Source organism: Chrysochloris asiatica, unplaced genomic scaffold (genome assembly GCF_000296735.1).
Source record: "Chrysochloris asiatica unplaced genomic scaffold, ChrAsi1.0 scaffold00535, whole genome shotgun sequence".
Taxonomy (NCBI): Eukaryota; Metazoa; Chordata; class Mammalia; order Afrosoricida; family Chrysochloridae; genus Chrysochloris; species Chrysochloris asiatica.
Window position 1 is genome coordinate 75,700 of NW_006409053.1, and position 17,311 is coordinate 93,010.

At 36.3% G+C, this 17,311-nt stretch overlaps 1 protein-coding gene across 1 annotated transcript; it reads left to right on the forward strand.

Annotated features, from left to right (window-relative positions):
* The first annotated feature begins 16,030 nt into the window (after positions 1 to 16,030).
* LOC102828408 (olfactory receptor 8H1-like) lies at positions 16,031 to 16,978 on the forward strand. Its single transcript, XM_006877606.1, has one exon. It carries the CDS (start codon positions 16,031 to 16,033, stop codon positions 16,976 to 16,978), a length of 948 nt encoding a protein of 315 aa, XP_006877668.1.
* Positions 16,979 to 17,311: the final 333 nt, after the last annotated feature.

Genomic DNA, 17,311 nt, shown 5'->3' on the forward strand with positions numbered 1-17,311 from the left:
TATCTATATCTATATCTATATATTCATGAGTCCTGCTTGGTATGGTGCTGTGGGTTAATGCACTGGACTGCAAAGTCAGTTTGAACTACAAGATCGGCAGTTCAAACTCACCAGCTGCTCCTCAGAAACCTTATACAGGGATGCTATGCATCAGAACCTACTCAAAGGCATTTAACAACAACAATATATAATACACCCTGGTGTGACACTAGGATAAGCATTGGACTGGTAACCACAAGTTTGGCTGTTCAAAACTCACCGCCACTCTTCGGGAATCCTATACAGGGTTGCTATAAAAGAGAATCCACTTGAACAATACATATACATTCTTGTTAAGTGCTGTTGAGTGGATTCCTACCTTTCGTGATATTGTATAGGCTTTCAGAGGAGTGGCTGGTGGGTTTGAACTGCCAACCTTCAGCTTAACAGTCCAGTACTTACCCTATACTGCCACACTAGGATTCCAATATATGTAAACTGTCCACATTTTATCCTATCTGACTTAAATCAAATGAAAACCATTGCCATCAATATGACTGACTCATACCGATCCTCTAGGACAGAGTAGAAGTGTCTCATTGGATTTCTAAGGCTGTCATCTCTTGGAAGCACACTGCCATATTTTCTGAAGAGGAGCAGCTGGTGAGTTCAGACTGCTCACCATTTGGATGGCAGTTGAACAATTAATCATTGAGCCATCAGGGCCCCTTGATCTGACCAAAAATTCTCTAATTTTGAAAATAATACTTACCATGAGCCAAAGATGGTGAAATATTTTTCTTCTTCTTATATTGCCTGTCGAGAATTTTGTCAAGGCAAAATATTTTCTCCCAAATAAAATACATGAAACATTTAAAGGATGAATATTTTTGTGACATAATATTTTTGTTTCAGATCCTTCATTTTTACATTTTCTTGCATGTATTTTTTTTTTCTTGAGATAAAAGAAATCAATCTTCAAAAATTTTTTGGTCCCTAGTCAGATGTAAGCTTCATGTGGAAATTATATTTCTGATAAATACTCAAGAGTTATGAACATGAACAGAGCAGAGTATGTCTTGCCTTTTAACCTAATAATCCCAGGAGATCTCATATGCTGGGGATTGAGATGATGCAATGTTTGATCATCCTGTAGGACTAATTACCAAGGGAGAATGCTTGGCACATTTTGAAGGATAAAAGTTCAAGGGCTAATTGGTTCATGGTATGCTTGTAATAGACATATGTCTACTCACTTAGAAGTATTAGGGGCATGGTAGTACTGAACTGGTCATTTGTTCTGTTGTGTATAAAGTCACTATGAGTCAGAACTGATTCAACTGCACTTAACAACAACAATCTGTTTATGTTCCTTTGGATGAAAATTTAAAAAGTAAATTGGTTTTCTATTCAACAATTCCTACACATTTTATTTTGTGACATTGATTGAAATTTCTTCAATATAATAGCACTCTTCATACTTCCTTATTCTTTTTACCTTTTCCATTCTTATCTTTCTTATCCCTTCCTGCCTTGTGAGTTTCATTCCTGGATAAATGATGCCCTATTGATGTCATATGGTACATTTTTCTATGGAGAATATACTGCCCTGAATTGCTCATATTACAAGTCATTGTATTTTTCATCAAAAGTTGACCCATAGTGGTTAAGTTCAGTTCAGTGACTGAAAGGTATTCAGGGACCATAGTCTCAGGGGTTCCAAAGAATTCATTTGTTTTTTGGATTCATGTTATATTACATATTCTACACCAGCAAAATAATTCAAATGTATCAATTCTTCTCCATTCCCCCATACTCATTGTCCAGCATATGAGCTATTAAAAATAACATGGCTTTTAACAGCTGCACTTCAATGTTCAAAGTTATGTTTTCACATTTTTAACATTTTAAATAAGTCTTTTGCAGCAGTTTATCTAATGGATTAATCTGACCTGGACAAAAGTCAATAAATTGGACAATAAATGCATAGATTGAAACAGAAGTCAATTTTATTCCTGATTCCGGAATCAACATAAAATGAGAAGTAAGAGCCATGAAAGGAATACATGGACAACCATGTTCATCACAGCGCCATGCACAGTAGTAAAAATAATGACACAACGTAAGTGTTCATCAATAGATAAACTATGGTACATACATAGAGTAGGCCATATCAAGAAATAGTGATGATTCTACAAAACATCTCATAAAATGGAATAGCTTAGAGGACATGTGAATGACATTAGTCAGTCACAAAAGGACAAAAAATGTGTGACATAACTATTGGTAAAAGTTGCAAAAATATTTAAATGGTACTATTTCTGCCATAGCCCTCTACCCCTCATCTAGGCTGATAATTCATTAGAATGGCCACACAAAACTCATACTCATAGCTAAGGGGTTTATTAGGGAAGTTAACAGGTCACAATGCAGGATCAGAAATGCTCAGGACACAGTTGCTTGGATCAGTACATTCTCTTCTCAATAGTGCTCATAGGTTAGACATCTCTCTGTCCCTACCCTGTCAATGTTCAAATTAGTTTTAGTGCTGCAAAGAAATGCCCACAGGACACGGCACTCTGCCATAAAACTTAGCCTGAAGACACTTGGTTCTAGTTCCATTAATTTGTTAGTCCATTCCCACTCTAGTTAAGGTTTTGATGGATGATGTATCCATTTGAATGATAATTGTAGTAACTGGTCTTCCTTGTAGATGAATAGATATTATCTTATCATGGGTAGTGTTGCATTTCAAGATAGATCTTTTGATGTTGAATTTCATAGCATTCTTCTTCAATTTGTCATTCCTGGTTTATTAACAAATATGATTGCCCAATTCAAGTGATCAATACCTGTCCATTTTAGCTCACTAATATTTAGGATCTTTATGCATTTATTCTGTGTTGTGATGATCAATGGATTTTTGCAGCTGTTTTTCTCTCTCATTTTGAGTTGTGTGCCACCAGCAAATGCAGATCCTGAACATTTTGCTCCAGTCACGTCATTAAGGTTCAATTCTACTTTGAGGAGTCAGGTCATTCTCAGTTGTATTTTAAGAACCTGCCAACCTGAAGAGCTCATCTTCTGATACTACATCAGACAAGGTTTTGCTGCTGTTTAAAAGATATTAAGGAATTAAACCTTCAGAGGTGGATTGTCTATTCTTATTTCCTAGTCTGTTCTTTGTCTGGAAGTATTAACAGACATTGGAAGGAATGCACTGAGAAAAGATATGGCAGATTTTCACTCATTTCATTAGGTTTCATATAACCAAAACTAGTAGCCTCATTTGTCTTATTTTATTAGGCAAATCTGCCTCAAAAGACTTCTTAAAAGTGTTAAGACAAAGATGTTGTATTGAAAGCTTAGGTGCACATAACCCTAGCCAATTTTTTCAATTGTCTTATGTGCATGTGAAAGCTGGACAAAAGAACAGGGAAGATTGGAGATGAATTGATACATTTGACATTTGAATTGTGTTCCTGGAAAAAAATACTGCTGAAAGAACCACTGGCTGCCCGAAGAACAAACAAATCTGTTTTGGAAGAAGTATAACCAGAATGACTCTTAGAAGCAAGGATAGCAAAATTTCTCCTGCACTTTGGACATATTTTCAGGAGAGACCTGTCCCTAGAAAAGTATGTCATGCTTGTAGAATAGAGGGACAGTAAAAAAAAAAAAAGAAAAAGCTCTCCAGTGAGATGGATTGGCAGTGGCAGGAACAATGGACTTCAAATATAATAATAGTTATAAGGAATGCACAGGATAGGGCAGTGTTTTCTTGTTTACACAGTTGGTATAACTTGAACTAGATCAATAGCATCTAACAACGACAGCTACATAAATCAGGAAATATTTTTTTGAAGGAAGTATAGACAGAATGCTCCTTAAAATAGGGTTATGAGACTTCATTCCACATCATTTGGATATGTAAAAATGAGGAACTAGTCATAGAAGAAGGACAACATGATTTCTGAAGTACAGGGCCCATCATTCATCTGACAGTTTTCTGTACTGCGGTGGCTTGCCTGTTGCAGTGATGCTGAAAGCTATGCCACTGATATTTGAAGTATTAGCAGGATCATCAGTGGTAGGAAGATTTCACTGCATTGCGAGTTTAAGGCAGACTAGAGAGAAGTAGCAATGGACTATTTCTGAACGTTTAGCCACTGAAAACCTTATCAGTAGTAGTAGACCACTGTCAGCACCAGAATATTGAATGTTGAAACATTATAAATAGCACTGGAATATTGTCAGCTACAGTGTTGGAAGATGAGTTGCTCAGGTTGGAAGGCACTCAAAATATGAGTGGGGAAGACCTTTCTCTTCAAATTAGAGCAGAATGTAATGAAATGAAAGAAGTAAAGCTGTTGGGACTTTCATTTGCTGATGGGCACAATGCAAACTAAAGAGAAATAGCTGTAAATATCCATTAATGATCAGACCATGGAATGTATCAAGTGTGTATCCAGAAAAATTGGAAGCTGTCAAAAATGAAGTCGAATGTATAAAAATCAATATACTAGATATTAGTGAGCTAATTAGTTAATTTGTTGTTAATTTTGAGTTTGAGGATCATATGCTTTACTATGCAAGAAATGACAAAATTGAAGAGGAATGGTGTTGCATTTATCATCAAAAAATAGATTTCAAGATCTATTGTGAAGTATAATGCTGTTTGTGGTAAAATAATATCCATATGAAGACAAGGAAGACCAGTTAGTACTGCTATTATTCAAATTTATGCACAATCCCTAAAGCCAATAATGATGATACTGAAAATCTCCCAAATCCTTCAAGCTAAAAATGATCAAATATGCAATCAAGAAGTATTGATAATTAGTGGTGATTAGAATGCAAAGAATGGAAACTAAGAGAAAGGAACAACAGTTGGAAAATATGGCCCTGGTGATAGAAATGATGCTAGAGATCATGTGAAGGAATTTGCAAGCCCAATGACTTTTCCATTGCAAATGCCATTTTGACACAACATAATAGATGACTATACACATGGATGTTAATACATGGAAGACACAGAAGTCAAGTAGACTACATCTGTGAGTAGAGTCAGTATAAAAACACCCAAAACAAGGCCACTGGGAGACTGTGGTATAGACCATCAAATGCTCACATGCAAGTTCAAGCTGAAGCTGAAGAAAATTAAAGCAAGTTCATGAAAGACAAAATATACCCTTGAGCACTTTCCATTTGAATTTGCAAACCATTTAAATTACATATTTGATGCATTAGATATGAATGACTGAGATCAGAAGAGTTGTGGAGCATCATACAGGAAGAATACAAAAAGTCATTGTTGTTGTTATTAAGTACCATGGAGTCGGTTCCGACTCATAGTGACCCTGCACATCTTTCTCCTGCAGAACAGTTGGTAGTTTCAAACTGCTGACCTTGAGGTTAGCAGCCAATTCATAACCACTACACTACAGAATTCCTTAAAAGATCATTAAGAAGACAATAAAGAAGGAAAACGCCAAAATGGATGTCAGAAGAGATTCTGAAACTTGTTATCCAGCATAGACATGCTAAAACTGTGAAACATGCTGAATCAAAAAAACTGAACAGAAAATGTCAGACAGATCCAGCAAACAAAGTAAACAATTAAAAAGATCCATAATTGTGTACATTTTAAAGAGATGTGTCCCAATGGTATATGGAAAGGTGTACCCTTGTTGTTGCCGTTAGGTGTCATTGAGTTGGTAATGAGTCATAGCAACCCTACACAAAACAAAGCAAAATACTATGCAATCCAGGGCCAACCCCACAACTGTTGCTTTAACCCATTGATGCTGCTACTTTGCCAATCCATCTCATTGGGGTCTTCCTCTATTTTGGTGACGCTCCTCTTTACCAAGCATGGTGGGTTTCTCAAGGACCCAGTCCTACCTGATAATACATCCCAAGTATGAAAGTTAAAACCTGACATTCTGGCTTTTAAGGTTAATTCTAGCAATACTTGTTCCAACACAGATTTATTATTTTTTATGGCAGTACATGGTACTTTTAATATTTTCCTCCAACATGTAACTCAAATGCAGCAAATCTTCTATGGTTTTCCTTACTCATAGTCAATCTTTCACCTTGCATATGAGGCTATTGAATATACTATGGCTTGGGTCAGGTGACCTTAGTCCTCAAAGTAACATCTATGCACAACAATATGAAGCACTGCCCAGTCCTTTGCCACCCTCACAAATGTTGCTACTATTGAGCCCAATGTTGCTGCCACTGTGACAATTCATCTGTTGAGGGTCTTTCTTTTCTTTGGTGACCCTCCACTTTCCCAATTAGATGTCCTTTTCCAGGGACAGGCCCCTCCTGATATGTCTGCAGTATGAGAGACAATGCTTCGCCATCCTTGGTTCTAAGGAATATTCTGGCTGTACTGGTCTTCCATACCCATTGTACAACATTTGGAGGCATATGGATCTATTGAAAATGCCATGGCTTAGGTCAGACTCCCCTTAATCCTCCAACAGACATCTTTTGTCTTGAACACTTTAAAGAGGTCTTGTGAAGCAGGATTTCTTATTGCAATATGTCCTTGATTTCTTGACTGCTGCTTCCATGAGTGGTGACAGTGAATCAAAGCAAAATGAAGTGTTTGAACAATTTTGATCTTTTCTACATTTATCAAGATGTTGTTTATTGGCCCAGTGGTGAGGATTTTTGTTTTCTTTAAGTTGAGGTGAAACCCATGCTGAAGGCTATCATATTTGAGCTTCATCAGCAAGTTTTTAAAGTCTTTTTTGTTTTCAACAAGCAGAGTCGTATTATAGGTATATCATAGATTTTTAATGAGCTATCCTCCATTCCTGAATTGACTATCTTTTTCATATACTCCTCTTTCTGGGATCATTTACTCAGCATATATATTGAATTAGTTTGGTAAAAGAATAAAACCCTGGTGCACATCTTTACTGATTTGCAACCATTCAGTGTTCCCTTGTTCTGTTTAATTGACCTCCTCTTGATTTATGCACAGGTACCTCATGTGCATAATAATTATGATGTACATGAGGAACATATCAATACATATTAATGTTAATCAACATTGCTTATAATCACAAACTAGCTGTCAAATTTAAACAAAAATAAAATAGTTGCTATCAAGTAGATTCTGTCTCATGGCTATCCCAGGTGTGTCAGAATGAAACTGTGCTTCAAAGTTTTCTCAGTGGCTGATTTATTTGGAGTAGATCTCCATTCCTTTCTTTGAAAGTTCTCTGGGTACCCAGAAACCTCAGATATTTATATTAACAACTTTTGCCACTTAGGCACTCCAACTTACAATGGGTAGTAGAATTATTCAAAACAACTTTGGGTAATGGAAATTCCTCCTTTTTTGTTAATGTAACTTTTGGAAGCATCATTGAATTTTCTTTTTATTTCACATACCTCACATTTAATCTTTTACATATCATGTTGATTCTATTTATAGTGTATACTCAGAGTCTATTTCTCAACACATACTCTGTTATCACCCTGACCCAAGGACTACTGCCTTAATTGTTTCTGCATCTCCTTCTATTATCACTGTTATTTCATGTGCAACCCTTGAAGCTAATCTCACTGTCAAAGTCAGAGAGATACTGCTAAAGATCATTGCTCTTTAAAACCTTGAGTTCTTTTCTAGCACATTAAGACTAAAAACCAAAATTCTCAAAACAGCCTAAATACTTCTGCCACTTCTTATGAACTCATCCCTTAGTGATTGTCTCTCATACTGACTTTGTTTTGACCACGTTGATCTCTTCTCTCTGGACACATCAGCTCTGACACTGCCTGGTGCTTTATGATCTGCTATGCTGCCTCCCAAAATGCTCTTCAAACAGCTAACTGCATGATTCATTTCTGATAAGACTGTCCTGGGCCATTCTGTTTAAAATGAACCTCATCTACCACTCTCGCAGGCTTTACTTGTTTTTCATAACAGTGACCTAACATTATCAATACTTTTGTTTATTCATTGTTTTTCTGTTTTCTCCTAATTCCTTGTAAATTCTATGAAGAGAAGATGCCTGCCTATTTTGTTTGATGTTGTACACCTAACACTCGGAAAAGTGCCTCAATAAATATTTATGAAAATTTGCTGCTATTCATGATGAAAATTTGGCACAAACAGATTAGATATTTGATTAACAATTACTCAGATAGTTAATGGACAAGCTCACATTTGAACTCCAACCATTTGATTCTAGATATCACATACTTAACTAAAATTCTATCATATGACTTTTTTCTACATATCACAGTTTACAATCAGAGTTGAAGACATATAGCTAAATATTTTATTATGTTTCAAAAAATAAAAACAATGAGGGCTCATTGAGAGTTAGAGATACTGGCATAGTTTCTAAAGCTGCTGATAGAAGGTAGTGTGATTTAGCCAAGACCTGATAAGTCTCTTTAAATATATAAATACAAACATTTTCTCTCTTTTTCCAGAAATAAAGGATTCTGTACAGGAAAATGTTATTTATTAGATAATGTGATTGTCCTGGGGCAAGAACCTACGTTAGTGAAAGTGCAAGTTATCTGGTGTAGGAAAGGATGCAAACCTGGAGTTTCTCAGTGAATAGAAAAGTATAAACCTTTCATAGAACTATTTAGAGTTTAGTTGACTCATGTTTATGGGTCACTCTGATACATGTCTATCACATGTCTGTGTGTTTGTAATACTGTGGTAGCTTGCATGTCTCTGTGATGCTGAAATTTTATGGCACCAGTACTTAAAATGTCAGCAGGGTCACCCATGTAGAACAAGCTCAACAGAGCTTCCAGATAAAAACAGACAAGGAAGAAATACTGGTTGATCATTTCTGCCTGGTGAGACATTGAAAACCTTATGAATAGCAGTGGAACACTATTAGATACAAAGCCAGAAGTTTAACAACTCAAATTGGAAGGCAATCAAATGAGGACTGGGGAAGAGAGCTACTTCCTCAAATAAGAGTTGACTATGATGAAGCTTATGGAGTAAAGTTTTCATGATCTTCATGACCTTAATTTGCTTAGTGTAACCCAAAATGAGGCTAAAGAGCTGGTAACATCCACTAATAATTGATAAATGGAATGTATGAAGTATGGATCTAGGAAAATTGGGAGTTGTCAAAAGTACAATGGAAATGCATAAAGATTGAAATCCTAGGCATTATTGAACTAAAAGGAATTGGTACTAACCATTTTACATCTCACAGTTCTATAGTTATGTAAGCTGAGAACAACAAATTCAATGATCATGATGTCACATTCATTGTCAAGTGAATATTTCAAGACGTATGTTGAAGTGTAATGTTGTCTGTGTATACACTTACAAGGAAGTGCAATTAATATCATTTTCATTCAAATTTATGTACCAATCACTAAAGTCAGTGATGATGAAATTGAAGAATTCTACCCTCTTTAGTCTTAAATTGGAGGCCTGGTGTGGTATTGTGGGTTAATGCACCAGGCTGCAAAGCTGTTTGAACTACAAAGTTGGTGGTTCAAGTTCACCAGCTGCCCCTCTGAAACCCTATACGGGGTGGCTATGGGTCAGAGTCGACTCAACGGCACTTAACAACAACAACAGCTCTCTTTAGTCTTAAGTTAATCAAAGTTGTAATCAAGAAGTATTGATCTTTACTGGATAATGAATGGAACCTTACAGTTGGAAAGAGGAAATCAGGTATTGGTGACAGAACAATGCTGGAAATTGCATTACAGAAGTTTGCAAGAACAATGACACATTCATTACAAATATACTTTAAAATAACATAAATGACAAGCGTGCATATGGACATCATGAGATGGACTACACAGGAATCACATTGACCACATCTATGAGAAGAAAGGGTAGAAAAGCACAATAGCATCAGCTAAAATAAGGCCACAGGCTGACTGTGAAACAGATCAGCAATTAATTTCTCATATGAAAGTTGAGGCTGAAGCTGAGTACATTGAAGGAAATCCATGAGAGCCAAAATATGACAGTGAATGCACAATATTGCATCTGAATTTAGACACCATCTCAAGACCATACTAGATGCATTAGACACCATTGATTAAATATTAGAGGAATTTTTGGAAGACATCATAGATATCATACAAGAAGCAAGTAAAAGGTCATAAAAAAGGCAGGAAAGAAAGAAAATACTACAATGGATGTCAGAAAAGATGCTGAAACTTGCTCTCCAGTGTGGAGAAGCTAAAGCAAAGGTGAAACATTAAATAAAAGAGCTGAGCAGAAAATCTGAAAGTGCAGCTTGAGAAGACAAAGTCAAGTGTTACAATGAAATATGCAAAGACCTGGAGTTAGAAAACCAAAAGGGAAGCCCATTAGCATTTTTCAAGTTGAATGAAAAGAATAAAAATTCAAGCCTCGAGTTGCAATATTAAAGGTTTCTATAAGTAAAATGGAGTCCTGGTGTAGCACTGTTGGTTAATGCGACAGATTGTAATGGATGGATGTCAGTTTGAACCACAAGGTCAGCAGTTCAAGCTCCTTGGAAACCCTATACAAGGTCGCTATAGGTCTATAAAGTGTTAAAAGGGGAAAAGGTCACATAGAGGATTTTGATGCAGCTTTTAGAAGTAATGGTATTTTCAATAAACTCCTAAGCATGTGAACACTAGATAATGAATAATGATGAATAGAAAAGTAATATTGGTAGAGAGAATTGTATATAACATGAACAGGTAAAAGAATAAACTAAACTTTTAGAACCCCTAAGATGGTTGTTCTTGGACATCTTTCAGTCACAGAACTAACTTAATTCATGGGGATCAGCTTTCAATGAAAAATAGAAAGATCAGTAATGTGAACAACACCAGGGAGGTATAGTCTCCATAGAGAAACCACCCATATAACATCCATAGGACAGCTCAGGGGTAATCCAGAATGCACTAAGGGATAGGAAATCTAAGTATGGAAAAGGGAAGCACAGGGAAGAAGTGCAAAGAGGGCTATTGCTTTCTGGGATTTGCAGTCAATGCCACAATAGAAAATACATATGAATTGGTGGAAAAAATACCAATTTGCTTTTTAAGCTTTCAGTCATATCAACACAAAAACATGATTTTACAAGATGTTATTGTCATTAGGTGTAGTTGAATCAGTTCTGACTTATACACAACAAAACAAGACTGTCCAGTTCTGTGCCATCATACCCCTAATGATGTCACCTTTAAGGGAGCAGAAAAATGTCTGTTACATGCCTAACATGGAACTATTAAGACTTTAACGTTTATCTTTGGACGTGTGCCAAGCAATCTCCCTTGGAAATAGGTCCTCCAGGATGACCAAATGTTACATCATCTCAATCCCCAGTATATGAGATACCCTGGGATTCGTTGAAGAGATCATGAATGCTCTGCTTTGCTCATATTCATAACTCTTGAGTGTCAATTAGAAATATAATTTCTACAAAAATCTTAGCATCTGACTAAGGACCAAATATAATTTGGAGATTGATTTATTTTTTTTAGGAAAAAATGTATGCAAGAAAATGTAATATTAAAGAAGCTGAAAAGGAAACACTACTGTGTCACAGAAATTTTCATCCCTTAAATGTTTCCTTTATTTTATTTAGAAGAAAATATTTGACCTGGACAAAATTCTAGACAAATAAAATAATAAGAAAAATATTTCACAATCGTTGGCTATTGGTAAGTATTGTTATGCAAATTAGAGAATTTTAGGTTGCATCAAGGGATCACGTTGGCTCAGTGGGTAAGCGTCCAACTAATTTCCAAATGGTTAGCAGTTTGAACTCACCAGCTGCACCCTTGGAGAAGATACAGCCTTAGAAACCCTATGAAGCACTTCTACTCTGTCCTAAAGGGTCTGTATGAGACACAGTCATCCTATGGCAGCGTGTTTCATTTGGTGTGAACCATATCAGATAAAATGTGGGAAGTTTATGTATGTATATATATATGAATTGGAATGGATTACATAGCACATAGTAACATATGTAATCAGTACCAAGCCATAGAGACCTTGTGTAGTGCTTCTGTGAGAGACAGGTGTGTTTGAAATGCCAAACCGTTTGATTAGTACATCAGTGTTTCTCCTACAGGGCCACACCAGGACATTTATAAATGAGAGAGAAAGAGATGGTGTCCGGGTGTGGTGCGGAAGGATACTCCTAAACACAAGGTTGAAAGTCAAACCCACCAGTAGCTCTTTGGAAACGCTATTCAGAGTTACTAGGATTCTGCACTAACTCTGACACTTAACAACAAATAAATACACACACACACAATTCTGTTGTTAAGTGCGAGAGAGCTGGTTCAGAATCCTAGTAACTTTGAATAGCATTTCCAAAGAGCTACTGGTGGATTTGGCTTACAATCTTCTGTTTAGGAGTCCAGTGCTTATAATACCTCACCACATCAGGACTGTATATGCATGTACAAATATACTACATAAAGATAGATATGTTGTTGTTTTTATGGGCCAGTGAGTCAGTTTCAACTTATAGTAACCATATACACAACAGATAAATAAAGATGTAGATATCTAAAGATTATTGTTGTTGTTAAGTGCCATTGAGTCAGTTCCAACCCATAGCTACCCTGTATAGGGTTTCCATGGAGCAGTTGTTGAGCTTGAACCTCCGAGTTTGCAGTTCAAATGACTTTACAGTCTGGAGCATTAACCTACATCGCCACACCAGGACTCCATATCTAAAGATATATAGCCATATTTCTATCTTTCTCTCCATAGATAAGCCTGTATTTATGAAAATATATGTATAAAAATAACTTATGGATTCAGTAATATACAAGCAATATTCATACTTTGGAAATGTACCATTCAGCAGTAATTTGATTTTTAATTGTGAAGTTAAGAAAACAAAATGCCTTATTCAAATAAATGTTCTGTGATCTATAACTATTGTTCACAGTGGACTGAAAACTAACACAAGGACTATGTGGTTTCAGTGATCAGTCTATCTCGAAGTTCTTAATATGTAAATATACCAGCATAGCTTGTTACTGTATTTTATTTTATAGTCATCTTCTGATACCAGTTTATAGGCTTAAAGATTATATTTTCATGATTTAGAAACCAATGTTTTTTGAGTTAATAGTTTAGGAAGGTACAATTTTAATTTGGATAATGCCTGAGGTAACCTTTGAAAGAACCCTTAAAGAAAAGAAAACTCCAAGTACTCAGGAATGTATTCAGATGTTGGGCTTTTCTTTCCATTTATCCCTTTCCTCTCTTTAATACAAAGCAGAAGTGGAAAGTCGTAGAGAGTTGAAGCTTTCCTTCTTGGAGAGCTCTAGTTGTTGGTGCTATTAAGTGCCTCTCCAGTCAGTTCTGACTCATAGAGACCCTGCATAGAGTTTCAGAATAGTAACTGGTGGGTTTAAACTGTCAATCTTGTGGTTCAAGTTGACCTTACTTTAAAATCTTTAGACTTTATTCTGGTTCCACTTTTTTATATAAATGACTTCTGGAACATGTGAGTTGTTAAAAATTACCAAAGAGATTTATAAAAATCTATGGAATAGTTGCATGCTAAATGTGGATTACATGGTACTGATTTGTTATTGCATAAAAATACTGTGCAGAGTATATGCTCTCATTACAGGATTTTTTTTGATACTTGCCTATCCTTCATAACACCCTCTACTTCTAAAAGTTTTGTAAGTTTTAATGTGCATTCACTGAGAGGCTGCAAACAAGATCATCTGTTCTATAGCCAACAAATCTTACACTTTGTTTCATATCAATGACTGCAATCCCCTTTATACTTCAACAATTAGATCACTTCTTCCCTGTGCTTCCTATTTCCATTCCACTCAGCCTCCTATCACTTTTCAACATTGTCCTAAGGTAAAGGTTGCCCCCTTGAAATTGAAAGATGGGTTTTTAGTATTGCTGTCCCTCTTCTATACCTAAGTACTGCTTAGCTGACAGTTGGATGCTCAGTTCTTTTTCACACTGAAAGGGTTGTGGAAAATCATAGTTGCAGATTTCACCAATCTATTTCTGACTACTAAGGCTTATGTTCGTTTAAATTTTTGAGTTTTACTGTACGTTTTTAACAACTCTATCCAGGGCAGTCTAATGCTGTCCTTTTAGGGCAGTTGGTCGTGATAGCCGAACACTGTTTAGTTTTTCTGGTTTGAGAGTTGTAGGGTGATGTTCACATGATTCATTAGTCCAATGGACAAATTGATTCCAAGTACCTTATATTTTCATCAATCTTCTATTTTCCACACATGGAGAAAGGCCAATAGGTGCGTTTTAGATGGATATTCATGAGGTTTTATGATCCCAGACACTAGTAACCAAGAAGGATATAAAACACTATCTTTGTGGACAATGTTATGCCAATCAATGATAGTGTACCCTGAGATGATGGTCTTAAGCCCTCAGACCCAGAAACTTAATTCCTTAGGGTGTTTGATAGTATCAAAGATGTTTTCATCAGTGTCTGCTGTATGTTCTATCATATTCATAAGTGTGTTTGCAGAAAAGATGAATACCCATGTACACATATCGTCTTTCAAACTCATATATTTGTGGGTATACTTACATTCTTCCTGCCACACCCTGTTCAACTGATATTTTTCTCAATGTAGCTATCTGCAGAACACTGTTGCTCCAACACTATATAAACATCATTATTTACCTCTATCCCTTTTAGCTTTTGCATACCTCATTGTATCTTCATCTCTCTTCATCATTATTTCACCAATCAATCATTTTGTGTATACTGCCTTACCCATCACACAAGTTAACATGTAGCTTAAAAGTGCCATGGTCTGCCAAAAATGCCAACAGATCCATTTTAGAAGAAGTGCAGCTAAGATGGCCAAACGTTGTCTCTCATACTTTGGACATATTGTCAAGAGGGACCAGTCTTTGGAGAAGGTTATCATGTTTGCTAAGGTGGAGAGTCAGAGAAAAAGAGGAAGACCCCCAACGAGATGGATTGGCCAAGTGGCAGCATCGATAGACTCATGAGTGGCAACAGTAGTGAGGTTGGCTCAGGATGGGGCAGTGTTTTGTTCTGTTGTCCATAAGGTCCCTTTGAGTCAGTACCGACTCGATGGCACACAACAACAACAACATCCAGAAATATTAGTATGGGACTGAGGATAAATGTTCTGGACTGCAAGGTTGGTTTGAACAGCAAGGTTGGCACCTCAAACTCACCAGGCACTTCTTGGAAACCCGATACAGGGTCACTATGAGTTGGAACTTACTTGACTGCACTTAACAACAATAACAGCCTCTAGACAGTGTGTTACTCTTCCTTCCCTCTCTTGTGGTTCAATTTTCATCCAAGCAGTATATAGATGCAACACTATATAGGTGAAACATTTACTTATGAAAAAGATAGGAAGGGATAGGAAGGTGAGTGGAATGGACATGGAAATACAGGGAGGAAGTGGGCTAACTGCAGTTGCATGGAGGAAATAGCAGTTATTGAGACGAAACAAAGAAACTTTGTTGAATGTAAAATGAATGGTCTTCTCTGTAACCTTCATTCCATTTTTAAAAAATGTTAAAAAAAAACCAACAACCTACATTATGTCCTTTCTTACTACAATTAAATAAATGAGAATTAAAAATATAGTATTATGAGCATGCTTTTTGTATTAAGCCTAACATGATAGAGAAACTGAGCTAATATTTACAAGCTGTAACTATGATGAGATTCTTAAAATTCCTGCCAATTTTCTTATGTACAAGTGTAGATAACAATCATACTAACGGTATGATATTTCATGGGGATTAAAGATCTTAACAAAGGGAAGAACTGAGACTATTGGTATTTCAATTCTAATTTAACAATATATGTTAATTTTGTTGTATATTATCCATTGTCATCTTATAACCATAGATACAAATAACAAAAACATTTAGATTTTGTTCAGTCATACTTTGTAAACTGACCTTAAGTATCAATTTCTGGAAAGAGGAAACTATGTATTTCAAATGTCAGGTGATTCATATATAGCAATAAGCAATGAGTAGTGCTAAATGAAATCTTCAATCTCCTACAGTTTACAGAAGTGGCACACTATGAATAGAAGAGACAAAACAAACGTGTCTGACTTCATCCTCGTGGGATTGACAGACTCTGAAGAGATCCAGCTGGTCCTCTTTAATCTCTTTCTCCTGATATACCTGATTACTGTGCTGGGAAATGCAGGGATGATACTGATCATTCGCCTGGATCTCCAGCTGCACACCCCCATGTATTTTTTCCTCACCCACCTGTCATTTCTTGATCTCAGTTACTCAACAGTCATTACCCCTAAAGCTTTAGAGAACTTGCTGACTGCAAACAAACATATTTCATATGGGGGCTGTTTCAGCCAAATGTACTTTTTTATCTTTTTGGCTGTCACGGAATGTTTTATTCTCTCTTCGATGGCTTATGATCGCTATGTAGCTATCTGCAACCCACTACAATATGCAGTTATTTTATCCACTAAAGTCTGCTGTTCCCTCATCACTGCATCCTACATATTTGGCTTTATAGCCTCCATTATCACTGTACTTGGCATGAACACCTTGCATTTCTGTAATTCAAATGTAATCCACCACTTTTTCTGTGACACATCCCCAATATTAGCCCTCTCATGCACTGACACACATAATGTTGAGATCATTATATTCATTCTTGCTGGCTCCACTTTAGTGGCATCTCTCATAATAGTCTCTGTTTCCTATGTGTCTATTCTCTCTGCTATTCTGAAAATCAGTTCCACATCAGGAAAGCAAAAAGCCTTCTCTACCTGTGCCGCCCACCTCCTGGGAGTCACCATCTTCTATGCTTCCATGATTTTTACTTATTTAAAGCCACGTAGTTCCTACACCTTGGGGAAAGACCAAGTGGCCTCTGTCTTTTATACTATTGTGATCCCCATGCTGAATCCACTCATTTATAGTCTTAGGAACAAAGAAGTGAAAAATGCTCTCATTCGAGTTGTGCTGAAGAGAGGGAACACGGGACACTTAAGATGACAGTGATGTTAAATATTTAATCTCATTGTTTCTTTCTCACATACATCTTTGCTCTTTCTCTCTTAAAACAATTTAATCTTTTAATTAATTTCTGTTTCTGTTCTGGATAGTAGTTACATTTTGGCACAATTAGAAAAGTTTCCACTAGTCACTCTATTATAAAGAGAAGACATATTACATAGTGGTCCTTGTTTTATAATTAGACAATCAGGTTTTATATTCTAGGCCAGCTATCCTTTGAACTACTTGACCCTAGAAATTCAATTTAAGCCTCAATTTTCTTAACTGAGAACAATACATATTCATTCTTGGTCCCTAAAATTATAGTAAAGT